The 16569-nt window shown below is 29.9% G+C and overlaps 1 protein-coding gene and 1 long non-coding RNA gene across 3 annotated transcripts in view; one reads left to right on the top strand and one right to left on the bottom strand.

Annotated features, from left to right (window-relative positions):
* The window catches only part of Nachra7 (nicotinic acetylcholine receptor alpha7 subunit), a 102060-nt gene that overhangs the window by 79652 nt on the left and 5839 nt on the right, over positions 1-16569 (top strand). For both annotated transcript variants that reach the window (XM_074249008.1, XM_074248998.1), the window contains exons 5-10: positions 3283-3463; positions 6411-6486; positions 8575-8769; positions 10701-10787; positions 11933-12042; positions 12182-12290. In XM_074249008.1, the coding sequence (XP_074105109.1) occupies positions 3283-3463; positions 6411-6486; positions 8575-8769; positions 10701-10787; positions 11933-12042; positions 12182-12290 (758 nt within the window). The remainder of the gene's footprint in view (positions 1-3282; positions 3464-6410; positions 6487-8574; positions 8770-10700; positions 10788-11932; positions 12043-12181; positions 12291-16569) is intronic.
* LOC141531378 (uncharacterized) lies at positions 13704-14272 on the bottom strand. The gene is made up of 2 exons (XR_012479916.1): positions 14202-14272; positions 13704-13829 (listed from the first exon to the last, which is right to left on the bottom strand). It is a non-coding gene; the product is annotated as an uncharacterized LOC141531378 (long non-coding RNA).

Genomic DNA, 16569 nt, shown 5'->3' with positions numbered 1-16569 from the left:
TTCCTTGTTCTAAAAGAAACTGGAAAAGTAGGTGGAGCTGTAAAGACCAACAAAATATATCCATACATACATAGACTGAGAAAAAGTATGTAGAAATAGAAATAGAAATAGAAGTAGAAGGAACGAGGGATGATGGAAGCTGGGAAGGGTGAAGGGAGTGTGGTGCTTTCAAAAAGAATGCAATAGCGGATTGGGTTGTGGCCAACTGGCCGGATTCCAACCAATCCTCAGTCGACGGGATGAAGGAGTAGGACTGCTACTGCCGGTTCTAGGTTCTAGGTTGCTTTAGTCCTACTCCTAGTTCTGGTCCTACCACCACGAGTATGAGTATGAGTATAAGTATAAGTATAAGTAGTCCAAGTACAGTATAAGTAAAGGGTAGTGCTGTTTCTGATGCTATGTATAACCATTCAACTCGACGGTATAACTTAGCTTAGCTCTCAACTCAAAGAACGTCTCGGCCTCATCCTCATCCTCAGCATTAGCCTCAGCCTCTAAAGTCTGCCTGGACTGCTTTCCATTGAGAATCATGGCTCATGGCTTATCAATGATGCACCCGTGTATCCTTCCCTGGCAGGCGATCCACTGCAGCTGAGTAATTTAAATCAAGGATCAAGGATATGCGCCGGTGGGATTCCATTGTATATTGGGGACGCGGTATCACACCAAGCATGTTTATACTGACAATGAGCGAGTGAAATCTTGATGGAAGGACTCCTATCTAAATATTAACGCTGTTTATTTTAGTTATTAGTGTTGGTATACACTCTGAGTAAATTAATTATATTTTTTTTATCTTTATAAATAATTTGTAAAACCTTTAACAATTATTTATCTTTTTCTTTAAATTAAGATAGTTTTTTCTAATTTTACATTAATAAAAAAATCAAGAAAAACAATTTTTAAATGAAATTTTATTTGATTTAAAAATTTTTCTGGTTCGGAAATTTTGTTCTTCAATGCTAAAAATGTTTCTCAGATAATTAAAAAAAAATTTTATTCATTTAAAAAATTACTTTTTTTTCAATAAGTTATAATTCTATAAAAAATTTATTTAGATGGCAATTTTCAAGTACAAAAAATATTAAAAAAAATTTAGAGTACAATTATTCAATACATTAGAATTATAATAGAGTAAAATCTATTACAATAAGAGACTACATAGAAAATTGACGATGTCGATGAGATCATAATAGAGATAAACAGTTATGGTATCTTATAAAATAAGTAAAACTAAAATACAAGACCTGCTATTTTACAAAAGTAGTTTAAATTAACGCGATTCAATGAAGAATTTATACAAAAGCTCATTAAATGTCCAAATTAAACAAGTAATCAAAGAGTTTATTGCACGCCTCATAAGCAAAGCGGATAAGGTTGTACTCTACACTCGCCTTACAAAAATCAAGCGATTTTTTTACGCTTGTAGAACAATATTTACACATAAATTTAATAGAAAAACACTTGTGAAATTTTTAAAAAACATTTTGTTTTTGAAATAAATAAAAAAGAATGTTTAAAAAAATTATTCCATGGACGTCCGGCTGTCAAATGTATGTATGGAAACCGGCGTGGTCACGATAACTGCCGAAAAACTTAACTGATCAAGTCCATTTTTTTTTTATACGCTTCAGTATGATCTAAAACTAAGTTCTATCGAAGATCACGGTCTAATTTATAATTAGGAATAAACTAAAAATCCACTAATTGTTTGTATATCTGTATTTATGTAAATAAGGTTCGTTTACGATACATGCGCAGTACCTTTTCTTTTCTGGGTGGCCAATGGCGCGAAAGATTCAAAAGCATTTTTTATATTTTATTTTAATTAATTTTATTATGGAAAATGAGATTATGAGGCGTGTACTTTTGGATTTTCCAAACTTTTTTTGAAAACTTCAAAACTATGAGAATTTACAATATCTACCGAAAGTTCCTCCCACATACGTCTAACTATTACAACAATTTGTTGATAATTATTTTTACAAAATTTTTGTTTTTTAAAGTTATCTTCAACTTTTTTTTTAGATTTTTGGAAAAATTCTATAATTTTAAAATTAGTTAACACTAAGATTGAATTATCTTGAAAAATAATTATAAGAACAATAACTTTCATAAAAAAATCAGGTATCTTACAAATTGACCTTTGAATTTTGATAACTGAATTTAAAGATTAATTTCTGAAGTAATATTATTCACAGATGTACCGTACGCTCAATAAGTTCTCTCATTTATCCTCCTTTTCACTGGTAGATCTAAAGTTTAACAGGAGAATTAGTAGGTTGGTAACTATTGCAAGTAAAGTATTAAATCCCCCGTTTCATTCATCAAAGTTTACCGGAAAATCAGCGGGTGTTGTGTTAGTCGCGTTAACACACACAGCCCCGCACATAAAGTGTACAAAGGTTGCCGGTTGCGTTGTCTCTTATGAGTACCGAGTTCCATATATCCAGTATACTATTATATGTACAGGTCTAGTCTCTGCTCTCTACTCGACAGAGAGAACACGGAAAATACATTACTGCGTACCAACTTGATAAATACAGTTACACTACACATCTGTACGCATACTACCACGGTTTATGTTCATGTTAATTATTTAATCATATGAATTTAAAAACAACCCTCAGTTTTCGACCACCACCATATATCAACGTCACTCACGTCATTTATTTATTATTCATCTTTCCGGCTGATTACAACCGCATTCCCAGCATCTGTGGCTATTTATTACCTACTTTTGCTGTCTTGTACATTTCAGAAAAAGTTTTAATTTCAGGCGCCCAAGTATTCAGCGTCGTCAAGAGCTCTTAGTTTGGTCAAAATTGTCCCAAAATCCCCCAGAAAATAAATTTTTGAAATTTTTAACAAATTAATGTCTAAATTTATTCCATTCCACTTTTTTGAAAGGAAAAAATAATTTTTTCTATAAAAAATATCTCAGTCACTACAAAATCTTTTAAATAAAAATTTTTTTTGAATTTCTGTAAAAGTAATGACTAAATTCAATTAGTTTCACTAAATTTAAAAAAGAAAAACATTTAACTTTTAATATTTAATCACAAGTCAAAATTTTGGTCATCTAAGACATCATCAGATTGGTTAAAATTTTTTTAAAAATACATCAAACAAACACAAAAAATTTTTTTTTACTTCTTATGAAATAATTGATCAATTTACTTCTTTTGCAAAAAAAAATAACTTTAAAGCTTCGAAATTTAGCACTGACCGGGAAAATGAATAAATTTAATTTATTAAAATTTTTTGAACTTGATGTTTCAGTGCTGACGAAGGATTCGACGGTACATATCCAACAAACGTTGTTGTGAAAGACAACGGAACTTGCCTGTACGTACCGCCGGGTATATTCAAGAGTACGTGCAAAATAGACATCACCTGGTTCCCATTCGACGACCAGCGTTGCGAGATGAAATTTGGCTCGTGGACTTACGACGGGTTTCAGGTGAAATTTTATCATCTATATATATATAAGAGATTCCTATCTATATAGTCACTCATCACGATATCTCGGGAACCATCAGACCTAGAAACTTGAAATTTGGTAGGAATATTCCTTTCGCCGAGTAGAGGTCAGCTAAGAACGGGTTTTACGGAATTCCACCCACAAGGGTGGTTGCGGGGGCGTTAACAATGAAAAATTCCAATTTTTAAACTATAGCTCCTATCGACACCAAATTTGGTAGGAATCTTCTGTAGGAGATGTAGAAATAATCTATGAATGAATTTCACGATATTCCCCCCCCCCCATGGGGGCTGCGGGGGTGACTTTGAACAATGAAAATTTTTAATTTTCAAGCTAAAGGTCCTATCGACTCTAAATTTGGTAGAAATCTTCTGTAAATGATGTAAAAATAATTTATGAACGAATTTTACGATATCTCACCCCCACAGAGGGTTGCGGGGGTGGCTTTTAACAATGAAAATTTTTATTATTAATATTACAAAAGCTCCTTTCTCTACTATTATATTAAAAATCAATCAGGATCTATTGAATTAATTCGAGCATAAAAATTTAATGGATGAGTTCGATGTTCCGGGTCTATCTGAAATCGCAGATATTAAAATCGGGTTTGACTATATATCCATTAACTTTTTCACGGAAACAATGTAATGAGACTCAGTCAACTCGAGATGAACTTGATGTGTGTCGTCAAGTGAGTGCACAAAACAAATTAAATTTCTGTTCTCCTGATGATAAAGAAACGATTTTGCTGATGCGATTGAACCTTCACTTAAGATTCTAAAAACGAAGAAAGTACTCGTGTTTATATTCAGAGCCTGAGGCTATTATTGCCCTCTCAATTGATTCTCTATAAACCAGGATGATGAGAAAATTGCAAACTTTACCATGTCTATTTTATTTATTTACCTTTTTTCAATAGAGAATAAAAATTCTTATAAAACAACCGAGTTGATTGCTTTAAAACTGTTAAATATATAACTTGAATACATAACTAGAACAGTATTGTAAATACTGAAAAATTTATAGTCATTTTATCTTACTTTTCTCCTTCAATTCCTTTGTACTTCTCAAGACAGGAAAATTTGCTTATATTATATTATTTAACATCAGTAAATACTTAACTTAATTCTATTTTTCTACCATTTCTCTTCTAGACTAATCGACAGACAATTCTTTTAATCGACTGGTTTTATTTTCAATAAAGTCAACACCAACAAGCAGATAATTACAAAAAAACTACTCGACCTTTTAACGCTCTCAATGTATTTTCTTTTTAATCATTTTCCGTCTGTTTTTTTAAGCTTTAAATCAAGTATTTTACTAAAAAAAAATTCCTTTTAATAAATAAGTTATAACTCACAAGTTTTTAACTTTCAAATTCTTTAACTTAATAACAAAACTACGAACTTATAAAAACTATTTAACCAATGAAAAAATTACTGAAAATTCTGTACTTTGTTTTATATTTTTAAAAATTTTTATTTCAAACTAGGAACTAAAACCAAAAAAAGTTTGACTTCTTTCTAATATTTCAATCAATCAAAGCATTGAATAATGAAAATCGAGAGCCCTTTTTCTTGCAATACCAGTTCAGAGGCTGGTCCGAAGTTTGCTTTCGAAATTAAAAAGTCGGGATAAATCAATCAACCAAACAAAACATCATATCTCTCACTTAAAAATTCATAGAGTCCACAACTGATTATTTAAAAACGACATGACGTCTAGACTGTTGATTAAATATTACCCGCTGAGCAGCGCAGTTAAAAAAACCAACATATTTATAAAAAATATTAAAAAGCAGGTCAAAGTGAAGCCCAACTAACAAATGACTGTTGAAAAGGACATCAATGCTTTAATTAAAACTAGTTTCTAGTCTCTAGTCTGTTTTAGTGAAAATAAATCGTATAATGACTAAAAAAAAAACTTTTGATTTGAGAGAATTGCTTTGAACTTAGAAAATTATATTTGAAAAAGGAAATTCTCTTCATAAAAATATGAAAAAAATTCTAAAAAATCAAAATATTAAATATTTACAGAGTTATCATTACTAAAAAAAAGATGTACCTGAAATTTTAAAAATTTCCTGTGAACAATTAATTTTTTTTGGATGAACAAATGAACAAAAATTTGACTTTTTTTTTTATCATTTTTAAGATTCATTCTTTTTGTGCATATGTCAGAAATTTAAAGTAATTTTTTCTTGTTTTACATTAATAATACATTAATTTTAGAATTAAAAAAAAAAAATCCACTGCGCCGCAATTTTGTAAAAAAAAAAAAAGTTTAAATAAAATTATGTTAAAATTTCAAAATAAAATAATTATTAAACTCTTAGTTCAAAATTGTTTGTTCTTTTGAATAAAGTTTTTTTTTTATCAATGTATCATTGATAATTTGGTAATATCATGGCAAACACTCAGATAGGAAAGCAATGGTGATTTTCCAGTGAAAGATCTGGACTCCTCGAGAAAAGTTTTATTTATAAAAGCGAGTTGTCCTTTGAAAAGCTTTCACCAAGAGAAATTGAATTTTCTCATCAATTTGATTCTCCTGAGATGATACAGTGGTTCATTAAAAATATTCCTCGACTAGCCTATTATATATATATATATAGTATAATATAATAAAATCTAATATAATATAATATAATATAGTATAAGAGTAAGTGTTGCATGTTTGAGTGTGGCCACATAACAGCCATGCCGAATAGAGAACTACACCTACAACAACAGTGATATATTATATGATATGTATTTGGAGCATTGTGTATCGCTGGCGAGATGTAACCGGTGAAGGTGTAGGTGTGTTTTGTCAAGCAAAACGTTAAACACAGAATATTATTATTCTCATTTATTCACTAGAGAGAATCCCAGTCGGGACAGGAGTTACTCGGTTGACATTAATTGAATGTTTCCATCTTCTTCAGTTGGATCTTCAGCTGCAGGACGAGTCTGGCGGGGATATAAGCAGTTTCATTACCAACGGCGAGTGGGATTTGTTGGGTGAGTTCACATTTATTCCCATCAAAACTTCTACACAGTCACTTATTCATCTTTATCATAATCATCAGCTAACTTTTATTTAACTTTTGCTTTATTAGATTTTAAAACCCGAATATCTCGGATGCGCTGTGAAAAATAACCTCAACTCTTTACTCTTTACTCTTTCCACATTTATCGAATACTTGCGGCTTTTCCTAAATCCTGCTAAAGAATCCATTAATTAATATTCTTTTATCGATAATGCATTCCATATTTTTTCTTTAATCCATAATGAATGTTTACTTTTCGCGAAATATATTAAATATTTAATTAAAAATTTATTCGATAAATAAAAAAAGTTCGGAATTTATTTATAGTTATTTCTTTTTATTGCCAGACGATTTAGTAAATACCGGTATTTATTTTATTCTAATTAATTATCGATAAATGATTAAGAATTTTTTTAAGTACTCCAATCTCTTCGATTTGGCTGAAAAATTGTTCTTTTTTTTTCTATCTGACTAATAACTTTTCTCAGGAAATTTGTAAATATTTTTATCCGATCAAAAAGCTGTAACTTTTTCTATAATTGATATTCGAAAGGTTTCTTTCTACAAAATTCTTGTTTTAGATTGTACTCAGAAAAAAAAAATTTCTTGAACCAAGATTAAGAAATTTTAACTTCGTTTAAGAAATTTTAACTTCATTCAAGAAATTTTCAATCTTCCTTAAGATTTTCTTAATTTAAGAAAATTTACGCTTGACTCAAGACTTTTTTTTTCTATGTAGTTTAAAGAAAAATAGAGAAAAATTATTCAAAGTTTCTTTTAAATAAATCAACTTCATTAATTAAAAATTTGAACTTTTAAAACTTCCTTAACTTCAACCCTTATTAAATAAAACCCTCGATATTTAAAATTTTTTAAAATTTCCCTTAAACTTTAGCTAATTGAGGTTCTAGTGTATAATGAATCCAGCAAATTCGACTGTCGACTTAGACAAAGCAATTTCGACCCTTGGGAAGAAGCTGATCAATTTCGAGCGTTAATTGGGATCGCTTTCAAATTGACTTGTTTCGATTGACTTAATAGCTATTAGAGCTGTAAATTTCAGATTACGAATAAATTTTAACTTCAATAAAAACTTCAAATTTTTAAACTACCGTATACACAGAAAAAAAAAAATTTACTTGATTCAAGTAAATAGTTTTAAAGAACTTGATCTTCTTGGATTCAAAATTTTTTCGTCTTGATTCAATACAATGAAACTTTTCAAAATTATTTTCTTGGTTCAAGAATTTTTCTCTTGACTAAATTAAATTTTTTTCCGTGTATTAAATTTTATCTAATGAAACAGAGTCTATGATAAGTTAAAAATAAAAAAAATATCGCGACATACTTCATCATATTAAAACACTCTTACGTATGAAAGATTGACCTGAACTAGAAGAGCCGAAAAAAAATTAGCATTCATCAGCCGGGTCTCCTAAAAATTCCAATCTTTCAACATCTATAAATCCCGGAGCTTTAAGAACCTAAAACCGAAAAGTCTAACCTCGAAAGAAGCACGAGTTGACGGTTTTTTACCTCAGTCTCCAGTGCAGCATCACCATTTCTTTAACAGCACTCCTCAGTATCGTTAGTCCGCAGTGACCCACCATCGCCGTCAAATCCGATAATCTAACGTACGTGAACTCGGAAACGTGGTTCAGTTTGTAAAAAGAAAAACTGAAACTACCTCGTAGTCGCTAGCTGACAAACGATAATATTCTTTCTTTATTTAACTTCTCCAGAACTAACACTAACACTAACATAACGTAAGATATAATATATAATATATATTTTTATTTAATGTCGAGCACGTATTCCCGACGTTGCAATCATTTTTTCTACGGCTACACACCACATATTCTCCTTTACATTTATGTACACATATAAATATAAAAAAAACTGTACAAGCTTCCCTCCATCCATTTTATATTATATTATATTATATTATATAATACTGTGTGAGGTGATATACCTATAGATATTTTTAATTTTTTATTTTTTACTCCCTTTCCGTATCATCTCAATAATTCGCAACCTAACCCGAATGCCATCATTTCAGGCGTGCCTGGTAAGAGGAATGTCATCTACTACAACTGCTGCCCAGAGCCCTACATAGATATAACATTTGTGGTTATCATAAGGAGACGAACACTTTATTACTTCTTCAATCTGATTGTACCGTGCGTTCTTATTGCCAGCATGGCTGTATTAGGATTTACTTTACCACCTGACTCCGGTGAAAAGTTATCTCTCGGTAAGTTGAATTTTTTTTATTACATTATTTATGTTATTTTTAGGCGATTCAATACTGATTTCTAGAATAATTTCAATATTTAAAGGATTTTTTTTATTTATTAACACCTAAACTGCTATATTTCTTTTTTAAAGAAGTATGTAATGGATTTCGATGAAGGGATAGCCTTATATAGCTGCGGGGAAAAGTGGCGAAAATAATTTAAAATTCATTTCAATTTTTTTCTTTAAGATAAACGAATACATTCTAATTTTTAATATACTAACAGATTTATCAAAGTATACAATTTTTTTATACTAAAAATCATATTAACTCATTTATATTTGTTGATTTATGGTCATACTCATTTTTTTGTAAGACCAATGTATTTTATGTCGACTTTCAAAAATTTTTTTCTACAAAATATGAACAGTTACTACGCCTGAAATTTTTTTTAGTAAAAATTTTTAGCCATTAAATCGAAGATTTTTTTAACGCTCATACATCTTCTCTATCGACAATTTTTTGTTAAATTTCCGAGAAATGGCGTTGGTAAAAGATAAAAATTATAACTGTACTTGAAAATGGCGTTTCTTGAGTTAAGGAGATCTTCTGGTTTGACTTCCTGATTTTTTTTTTATTAATTTGAACGCCAATCGGCATTATACTACAATTAGTATACTCCTTAAATCATATGATATAAATTATAAATTTTTAAATTCTGAAATTTTGGCTCGAAAATTGCACAGAAATAAGTTTCTTTAGTGATGCCTAGAAAAAATTAAATACTTAAAAAATTAACAGTGTTATTAATAATATTGCAAAATATTTTTCTTGAGATTAGAGCGAAAAGTCTGAAAAAAGCCATCAAAAAAGTTTACATTAAGATTTTTGAGCATTTTTTAGGATTTTTTTATTAAGACTAATGAAGAGATAGAACTTTTTACCATTTATTTAAAGAGTATACAGTTAAATTTTTAGCGAAAAATATTTAGTAGAATTAAAATTATAATGATCAAAAAAAAATTGACGCTTACTTCCTCCATGATATTATCTAATTAGATTATCTAAAACAAAAAAAACCCAGCGGAATTCTCATCTGTATACTTAAATACACCGAGTGAACTACGATCAAAAAAAAATTTTGAAAATAGAATTTTTGACAGACTTAAGAACAAAAAATCCCGAATTTCATGTATTTTTTTGTCAACTTTTTGATCCAAAAAAACTATAAATAGAAAAGAACGGGTTTTTTCAAAATTAGTATTGAAAAACTTACAGTATTTTGGAATATTGAAGGAAGAAATTTAAATAAAAAATCATTCGAATTGAAAATAACATAAAATATAAGCAACAGTAAATTTTTATTCTCTCAACGGAATATTTTAACTGTAAAACAAAGTGAATGAAAAAGTCGTAGAAATTTGAATTCACCAAACTTTTTACTCTACTTTGTTCTTGGTCTTTTTATTTGAGCGACATATAACTTACAAATTGAATTGACCAAACTAGCAATGCTGCTGACTGATGACGTTCCGATCCAGTCGATAAACCTCAGACAAATGTGTTCCAGGAGGTGAAATAAAACGAAACCCCGGGTTCTAATGAAAATAAAAAGATAAATATATAAAACGATTTAGCAATTACCGGTTAAAATAGCCTTCATCATCAAATCGTGGTAATCCGGTCGTTATTTCAGTACCAGTTACCAAGCGGAGATTAGTCTGGTATAAGCGAGTTAAGGGATTTCTCTGTCTGCTTCGCATTTTCTTTCTCGCTTCACCCTTCTTTAACTTTCACCCCTGCAAAGGCAAGCCAGTTCAAAACTTTGTCGTCTCAATGATAACCTAATCATTTTCATTTTAATTAACTGATTCCTTTTTCTTTATATACATGTACATTACTTTAATTATTTACTTTTATAATCATAATAATGATAATAAACTTTTCAGGGGTGACTATTCTACTGTCTCTTACTGTGTTCTTGAACATGGTTGCCGAGACAATGCCAGCAACGTCCGATGCTGTACCGTTATTAGGTGAGTTACTATGCTATTACAGAATCCAATTCTCCGTCTATTTAATTTTTATAGCGTTTCAACAATTTAGTTTGATAATTATTAACAATTGTAGTAAAACCTGAGGTGAAATGAGACTAGAAAATTTTTTTTTTCATGAAAATTAACCAATAGATATCTAACCATTTTTTGGGTTTATTTAAAAAATAATATAATTTTTCAAAATTAGATCTTGATCATTTTTTATAAGTTCTAAATTGATAAAAAAATTTATTAATAGTTATTAAATTTATTTACTTGGAAAAATTTTTTAAAAAATTTTTAACAAACATTTTTTTAAAAGAAAATTAAATTTATTTACAAACAAAAAATATTGTTTTATAGTTATTAATCATTTTTACAATTAAATCTATATTATTAAGAGAATAAGAAAAATTATGTCTCCAGGATAGTCATATGATAAAATCGTTTTTTTTTTTGTGAAATTTAGTGTCAAATCTTTTCAAGATTTCATATCATTCTTACCGACAGTAATTTATGAAAATACTCTATCTCTAGATACATATTTAAGAAATGACCTTTTATCATGTGAACTATTGACATTTTTAAAGATATAAGCTCATCCCGATGTTATACTCATTAAGACCTTTCATTTGAGTACCCACATCAATTTTTCATATATTTATATATATTATGTATATGTATATATGAAAAATATATCAAAAATGCATGTGGGTACTCAAATGAAAGCTCTTGATAAGTGTAACATCGAGATGAGCTTATATCTTTAAAAACGACAATATTTAAGAAAGTACAATGCATTTTAACAAAAGTCATTACTTAATAAAGCGAAAGTTTATTTATTTATAATTCACAAGTCACAGCAGTCACGTAGCGAATGCAAAGTTGCTAGTGTATCTTACTTGAAATATTACACTGATAAAAAAATTTTTATACTTAATTCAAGAAAAATTTTTTGATACAATAATAAATTTAGTTTTGTCTCAAATTTCAAATAAAAAATTTGTCTTTTATTTCCTTAAAAAATTTATTGAAATTAATGTCCCATATCACCTCGAGTTTTCCTACAATAAATAACCCATAATTTACCGATAATAACCGAAATAGCTTAGACACTCAATACTTAATGCTCGATTTATTTGCAGGAACATACTTCAATTGTATCATGTTTATGGTTGCCAGCAGTGTGGTCAGCACTATTCTCATATTGAATTATCACCACCGTAATTCTGACACTCACGAAATGTCTGAATGGGTATAAATAACAATATACTGATATAGTTCGCCAGTTAATAACTAACTGGAAGCTCCATATCCATAACTATACATCAGTAATCAACTGCGGTGCAGAATTAATATTAACTAAAAAAAACAAAAAAAAAACTATTTTACAGGTGCGGATTCTGTTCTTAAAATGGCTGCCTTGCTTCCTCCGCATGTCGAGGCCTGCAGACAAAGAAGACAAAGACGGCCAGAAATCGCAGAAACCGTCTCCAGTGACTGGTAATATAATATAATAGGGAACTGAATAAATTAGTGTTTACCTCAATGCAATAAATATTTGAATTAGCAACACGCAAAGACAAACATAAAAAGATGTAATGCAAAATTATTGGTGCATGTTTTAAAGTTTAAGACACTTTGCAAGTACTCTATACCATTGAATTAAAGTAAGTTTAATGCAAATAGTTTTACTTTAATTGCCAGCCAAGAGAAGTTTCAACTCATTTGCTAAGCTCAAATTTGCTCTCTGCTATAACAATCTCTTCTCATCTATTAATATCCTGTTATTATTTAACCCGGTCGATTCTGATTTTTTGCATTATTCAACTTATGCATTTCGAAATTATCTGCCTCGAGCTCTTGTTAAACATTCATTGTAATTGCTAATCTCAATTCTATTATTTATTCTGCAGTATTCTTTTTTTTTTTTTTTTCAATTTTTTTCAATTTCGTAAATCACATTACTGATACCAAAAGAGGGTATGAAAATATTTATTTTTCTCTAATCTCCCTGGAAATATTAGAAATTTAATAATTTAATGAAAACAGAAAATAAATTTTTTTTTGAAGTACGCCTTTATGGCATTAATGCCGCGAAATAGTAAAAAAAACTAATATCAGTATCTACTCTCTAGACAGAAATAATAAAATAAAATTTTTCATATTTGTGTGACTATAATATTTACAAATGCACTTTACATTTTCTCTTCGTGTCACCCAGTTTTTTCAATAAAAAAACTACTTAATATAATCAACCCACAAGTATATGACTTACACGGTCTTCACACCGGATCTTACATATTTTATTCAATAGAAATAAATTTTCCAGCTCCATTAGAGTATTTTTACTCAGAAAACCGTAAAGTACTCGAGCACTAAAATAAAACCGATCACAGTGACCATAAAAAATATGTGGAAATAAATTTATAGCAACTTCCCGAAGATCTAAAATGAATTTCTGACTCTATTTTATAGCTAATATAGAAACCCGTCAAAACTATTTCAATAACACGCGGTTTTATTGGCTAGAATTTTAGCTCCAAACTAGGATACAGAAATTAACCTTATTTTCTATCTATTTTGCATGTATAAAATATAAAATATAAAGTTATCTAGCAGTTGATTTCCTTTTGATAGATTTAAGTTCAAATTTCTTGATATTTCTTAATTTTATAAAGGCAAAAAAAATTAATTTAGTATAAAAAATTTTTTTCTTAGTCTAAAAATTCATTCTGCACTCAATAATTTTTTTTTCTATGTATAGATAGATAATTATAGTATGAATCAAGTAAATAATTTTAAGGGGGATAGCCACTGTGACGCTGGAAAAAATAGGCAATTTTCGGGAATTTTTTTTACTAGGATAATAAAGGAATTTGGGGATCGGGTTTTTTTTGTTTTATAAAGTATATGTTGAGGATAATTCTCCTAAATTTTTATTCAAAAATATTTTGTTATCACAAAGTTATAAACATTTTTGTAGAGCACCAAAAAAATTTCCCCCTCCATTGCCGGTACTGTAACTCAAAAACGGATTATCTGAAACAAAAAAACCAAACGGCATTTTAATCTATAGGAATGTCGCTATCGTCGCACGTAGGGGATTTTGAAAATTTTGATTTGAGAAAAAATGGCGCCATATTGAAAATTTTTTCGTCTTTTTCCTCATTTTTTGGACTCAAACAGCCTTAAAAATCTTAAAAATTAAAATTTTCAAAATCCCCTACGTGCGACAATAGCCACTAAGTAGACGAATACGGGGAAACAAAAAAATTGAGAATCGGTTCATATTTACGAAAGTTACAGTACCGGAAAGTTTGAAAAAAGTCGTTTTGAGAAAAACGCGAGTAAAGTTTTAAGAAGATTCTCGCAACTTTAAAATCTAGTCTTTCACAAAATATTCATACTCACATCAAACTATCAAGTCCTGGGCCATATGAGGGTTCTTCCTCCTTATCTTTAGTATTGACCTTGACTTTTTTATTTTTTACTGGCCGTTTCCATGCGGCTTTCAGCAGCTTTAACCCGAGTAGCGTCGCGCTCAGCGCAGTATGAGTAGAGTGTTGGTCCTACTTTAACATCGAGATTCTCTAATATCTTCAGAGTTGCTAGAGCCCCATCATTGAATGTAATTGTTGAAATATATAAAGCTATTTCAACAATAAGGGAATAAGAAGAATTTGTTTTTGGGGCGAGCTGCCACACTAATGCATTGAAGCTTTCATTATTATTTTGTGTAAACCCACCGACACATCGTTCCAATAACTCTGGATTCGATAGATCTTCATAAATCGGTATTAAAGCTTCCGCAATATCTGCAGGAAGTGGTGGTTTTTCAACTAATGAGTCCAAAGTATTTGTTGCCACAGCTTTTTGAAATTGACACCACGAATTTGCACCTTCAGGACAAAGAAAATGCTGCGGATCTTCGGGTGATGAAAACTTGTGATAAAATGTTTGCCAAATAGCATTATACATCTCATCAACATCATTAGAATGACGTCTGATTGCTAAACCATAATACTTTGTAAATTCATTAATTGCTTTGTCCGTTAATCGACCTTTCCCACCTAAACTTTTCTGTGTATTTTCTTCTTTTCCTGTTTTTGTCTTCTTGTTAGTTCGTTGCTTCTTCAAAGCCCTTAGTCGACTGCCCATTCGTTTTTGCACGTGATTAATACATTCCTTTTTTTTTTATCTTCACCATGTCCCCATACGGTTTAGCATCACAAATATTTTTATACGTTTTAGTGTCACCATCACCTATATAGTTTACATACTTAACGTTATGTAATAACTCTGATCGCATAAACATCTCTTTTATTCCATCTACCTCCATTTGTCCAGAAGAATTTTCATGGTTTATTGGACAGTCTAGAGCATGGTCTTGCATAAATTGATCGTATTCAGCTGTTCCTTTTTTTGAGCTCATTAGCGCACACATCTTACAATAACTGGATTTCATACTTACATCTACGATTTTGCCAGTGAAGTAACCAATTAGAGAAGATATACCAAATGAAGATTTAAACCCTCTTTTCTTCCAACTACCGTCACCGGAGACAGAAATTCCAGGAATGTCATTGGATTTTAAATGCTTGCAGGTTTCTTGGATTTCTTCTTTAGCAGCTTTTTTCAACACTAAATCACAACAGTTTCTAGCTGCATTTCTGATTTGTGTGACCAGACGATCGTAAAAGCTATGGAACATTGGTCGTGGTAAATCCATGAAAGCACAAAATCTTTCAGCTCCAGATAACCCAATACCAATTATCCGCATTGCAAAGATGAAACGGCGATTAATTTCATACGCATTCTTGATGAGTGGACATGAATTTATCAAAACTGAATCACATTTTTGCAATTCACAACTAGTTTAAAACCTAATCCTCGAATACTTGTCTCAGTAAAGTTTACATCACCACCACACTTTTTACACGATACACAGCCACTTAGTAAATTAAATATCGAAAAAAATTTATAATTTTGTAGCTAATACTCGAATCAATTGTACAATCAGATTTTTGTGATAATTTCCTCTTGGAAGCACTATCACGTCGTTGAGAGCCAGTATTTTTTCAGTTTCATATCTGTTGAGCGGTCGATTAAATTTTTTCCTGTCGTTTGGCAGTTTTCTTTCGTTTTTAATAACTTTACTTTGTTTACGATCCATTATTTAACAAATTTTTTTGTTAAATAAACAAAAAAAAAAAGATCAGAAGATTTAAAAAAATAAGTAAGTAAACAATAACGAGTACACTAAGAAACTCAATAAATTAAAGAACGAGTGTGTATTCATACAAAACAACTAAACTATGAGGTACAGTATCTCAACAATAAGAAAAAATATACGTTAAAAGTCAAATAATTGTAACGGTTGACAATCGTGAGGGAAAACAATCGCCAACCCGTACGAATCAAAGACGGAGCGAGCAGGCGACGTTTTCGTCGAAGCGCCGCGCGTAAAACGGTCAATCGACGCGCTCTTATAAAAATGACTATAACTCGAAAACTATTCGGAATTTTTCTATAAAATTTGAAATACATAATTTTGAATATATAAACTTCAGTTTAATGAAAAAAAAAAAAAAATTTTTTTTCCGAAATTTTACAGTGGCTATCCCCCTTAAAGAATTTCATCTTCTTGATTTGAGTATAAAAATTCTCAAACTAAAAAATTTTTCTTGGTTTAAATAAATTTTATTTAATTTAATAATTTTTCTCTTAATTCAAATTAATTTTTTTTCTGTGTAAATACGTATATCAAAATTAAGTATTT

Source organism: Cotesia typhae, unplaced genomic scaffold, assembly GCF_013202065.1.
Source record: "Cotesia typhae breed Kobodo isofemale line unplaced genomic scaffold, CoteBio_Ctyphae contig_119, whole genome shotgun sequence".
Classification (NCBI taxonomy): domain Eukaryota; kingdom Metazoa; phylum Arthropoda; class Insecta; order Hymenoptera; family Braconidae; genus Cotesia; species Cotesia typhae.
Note: the sequence above shows the minus strand (reverse complement) of the source record. Positions and strands in the feature narration are given on the sequence as shown.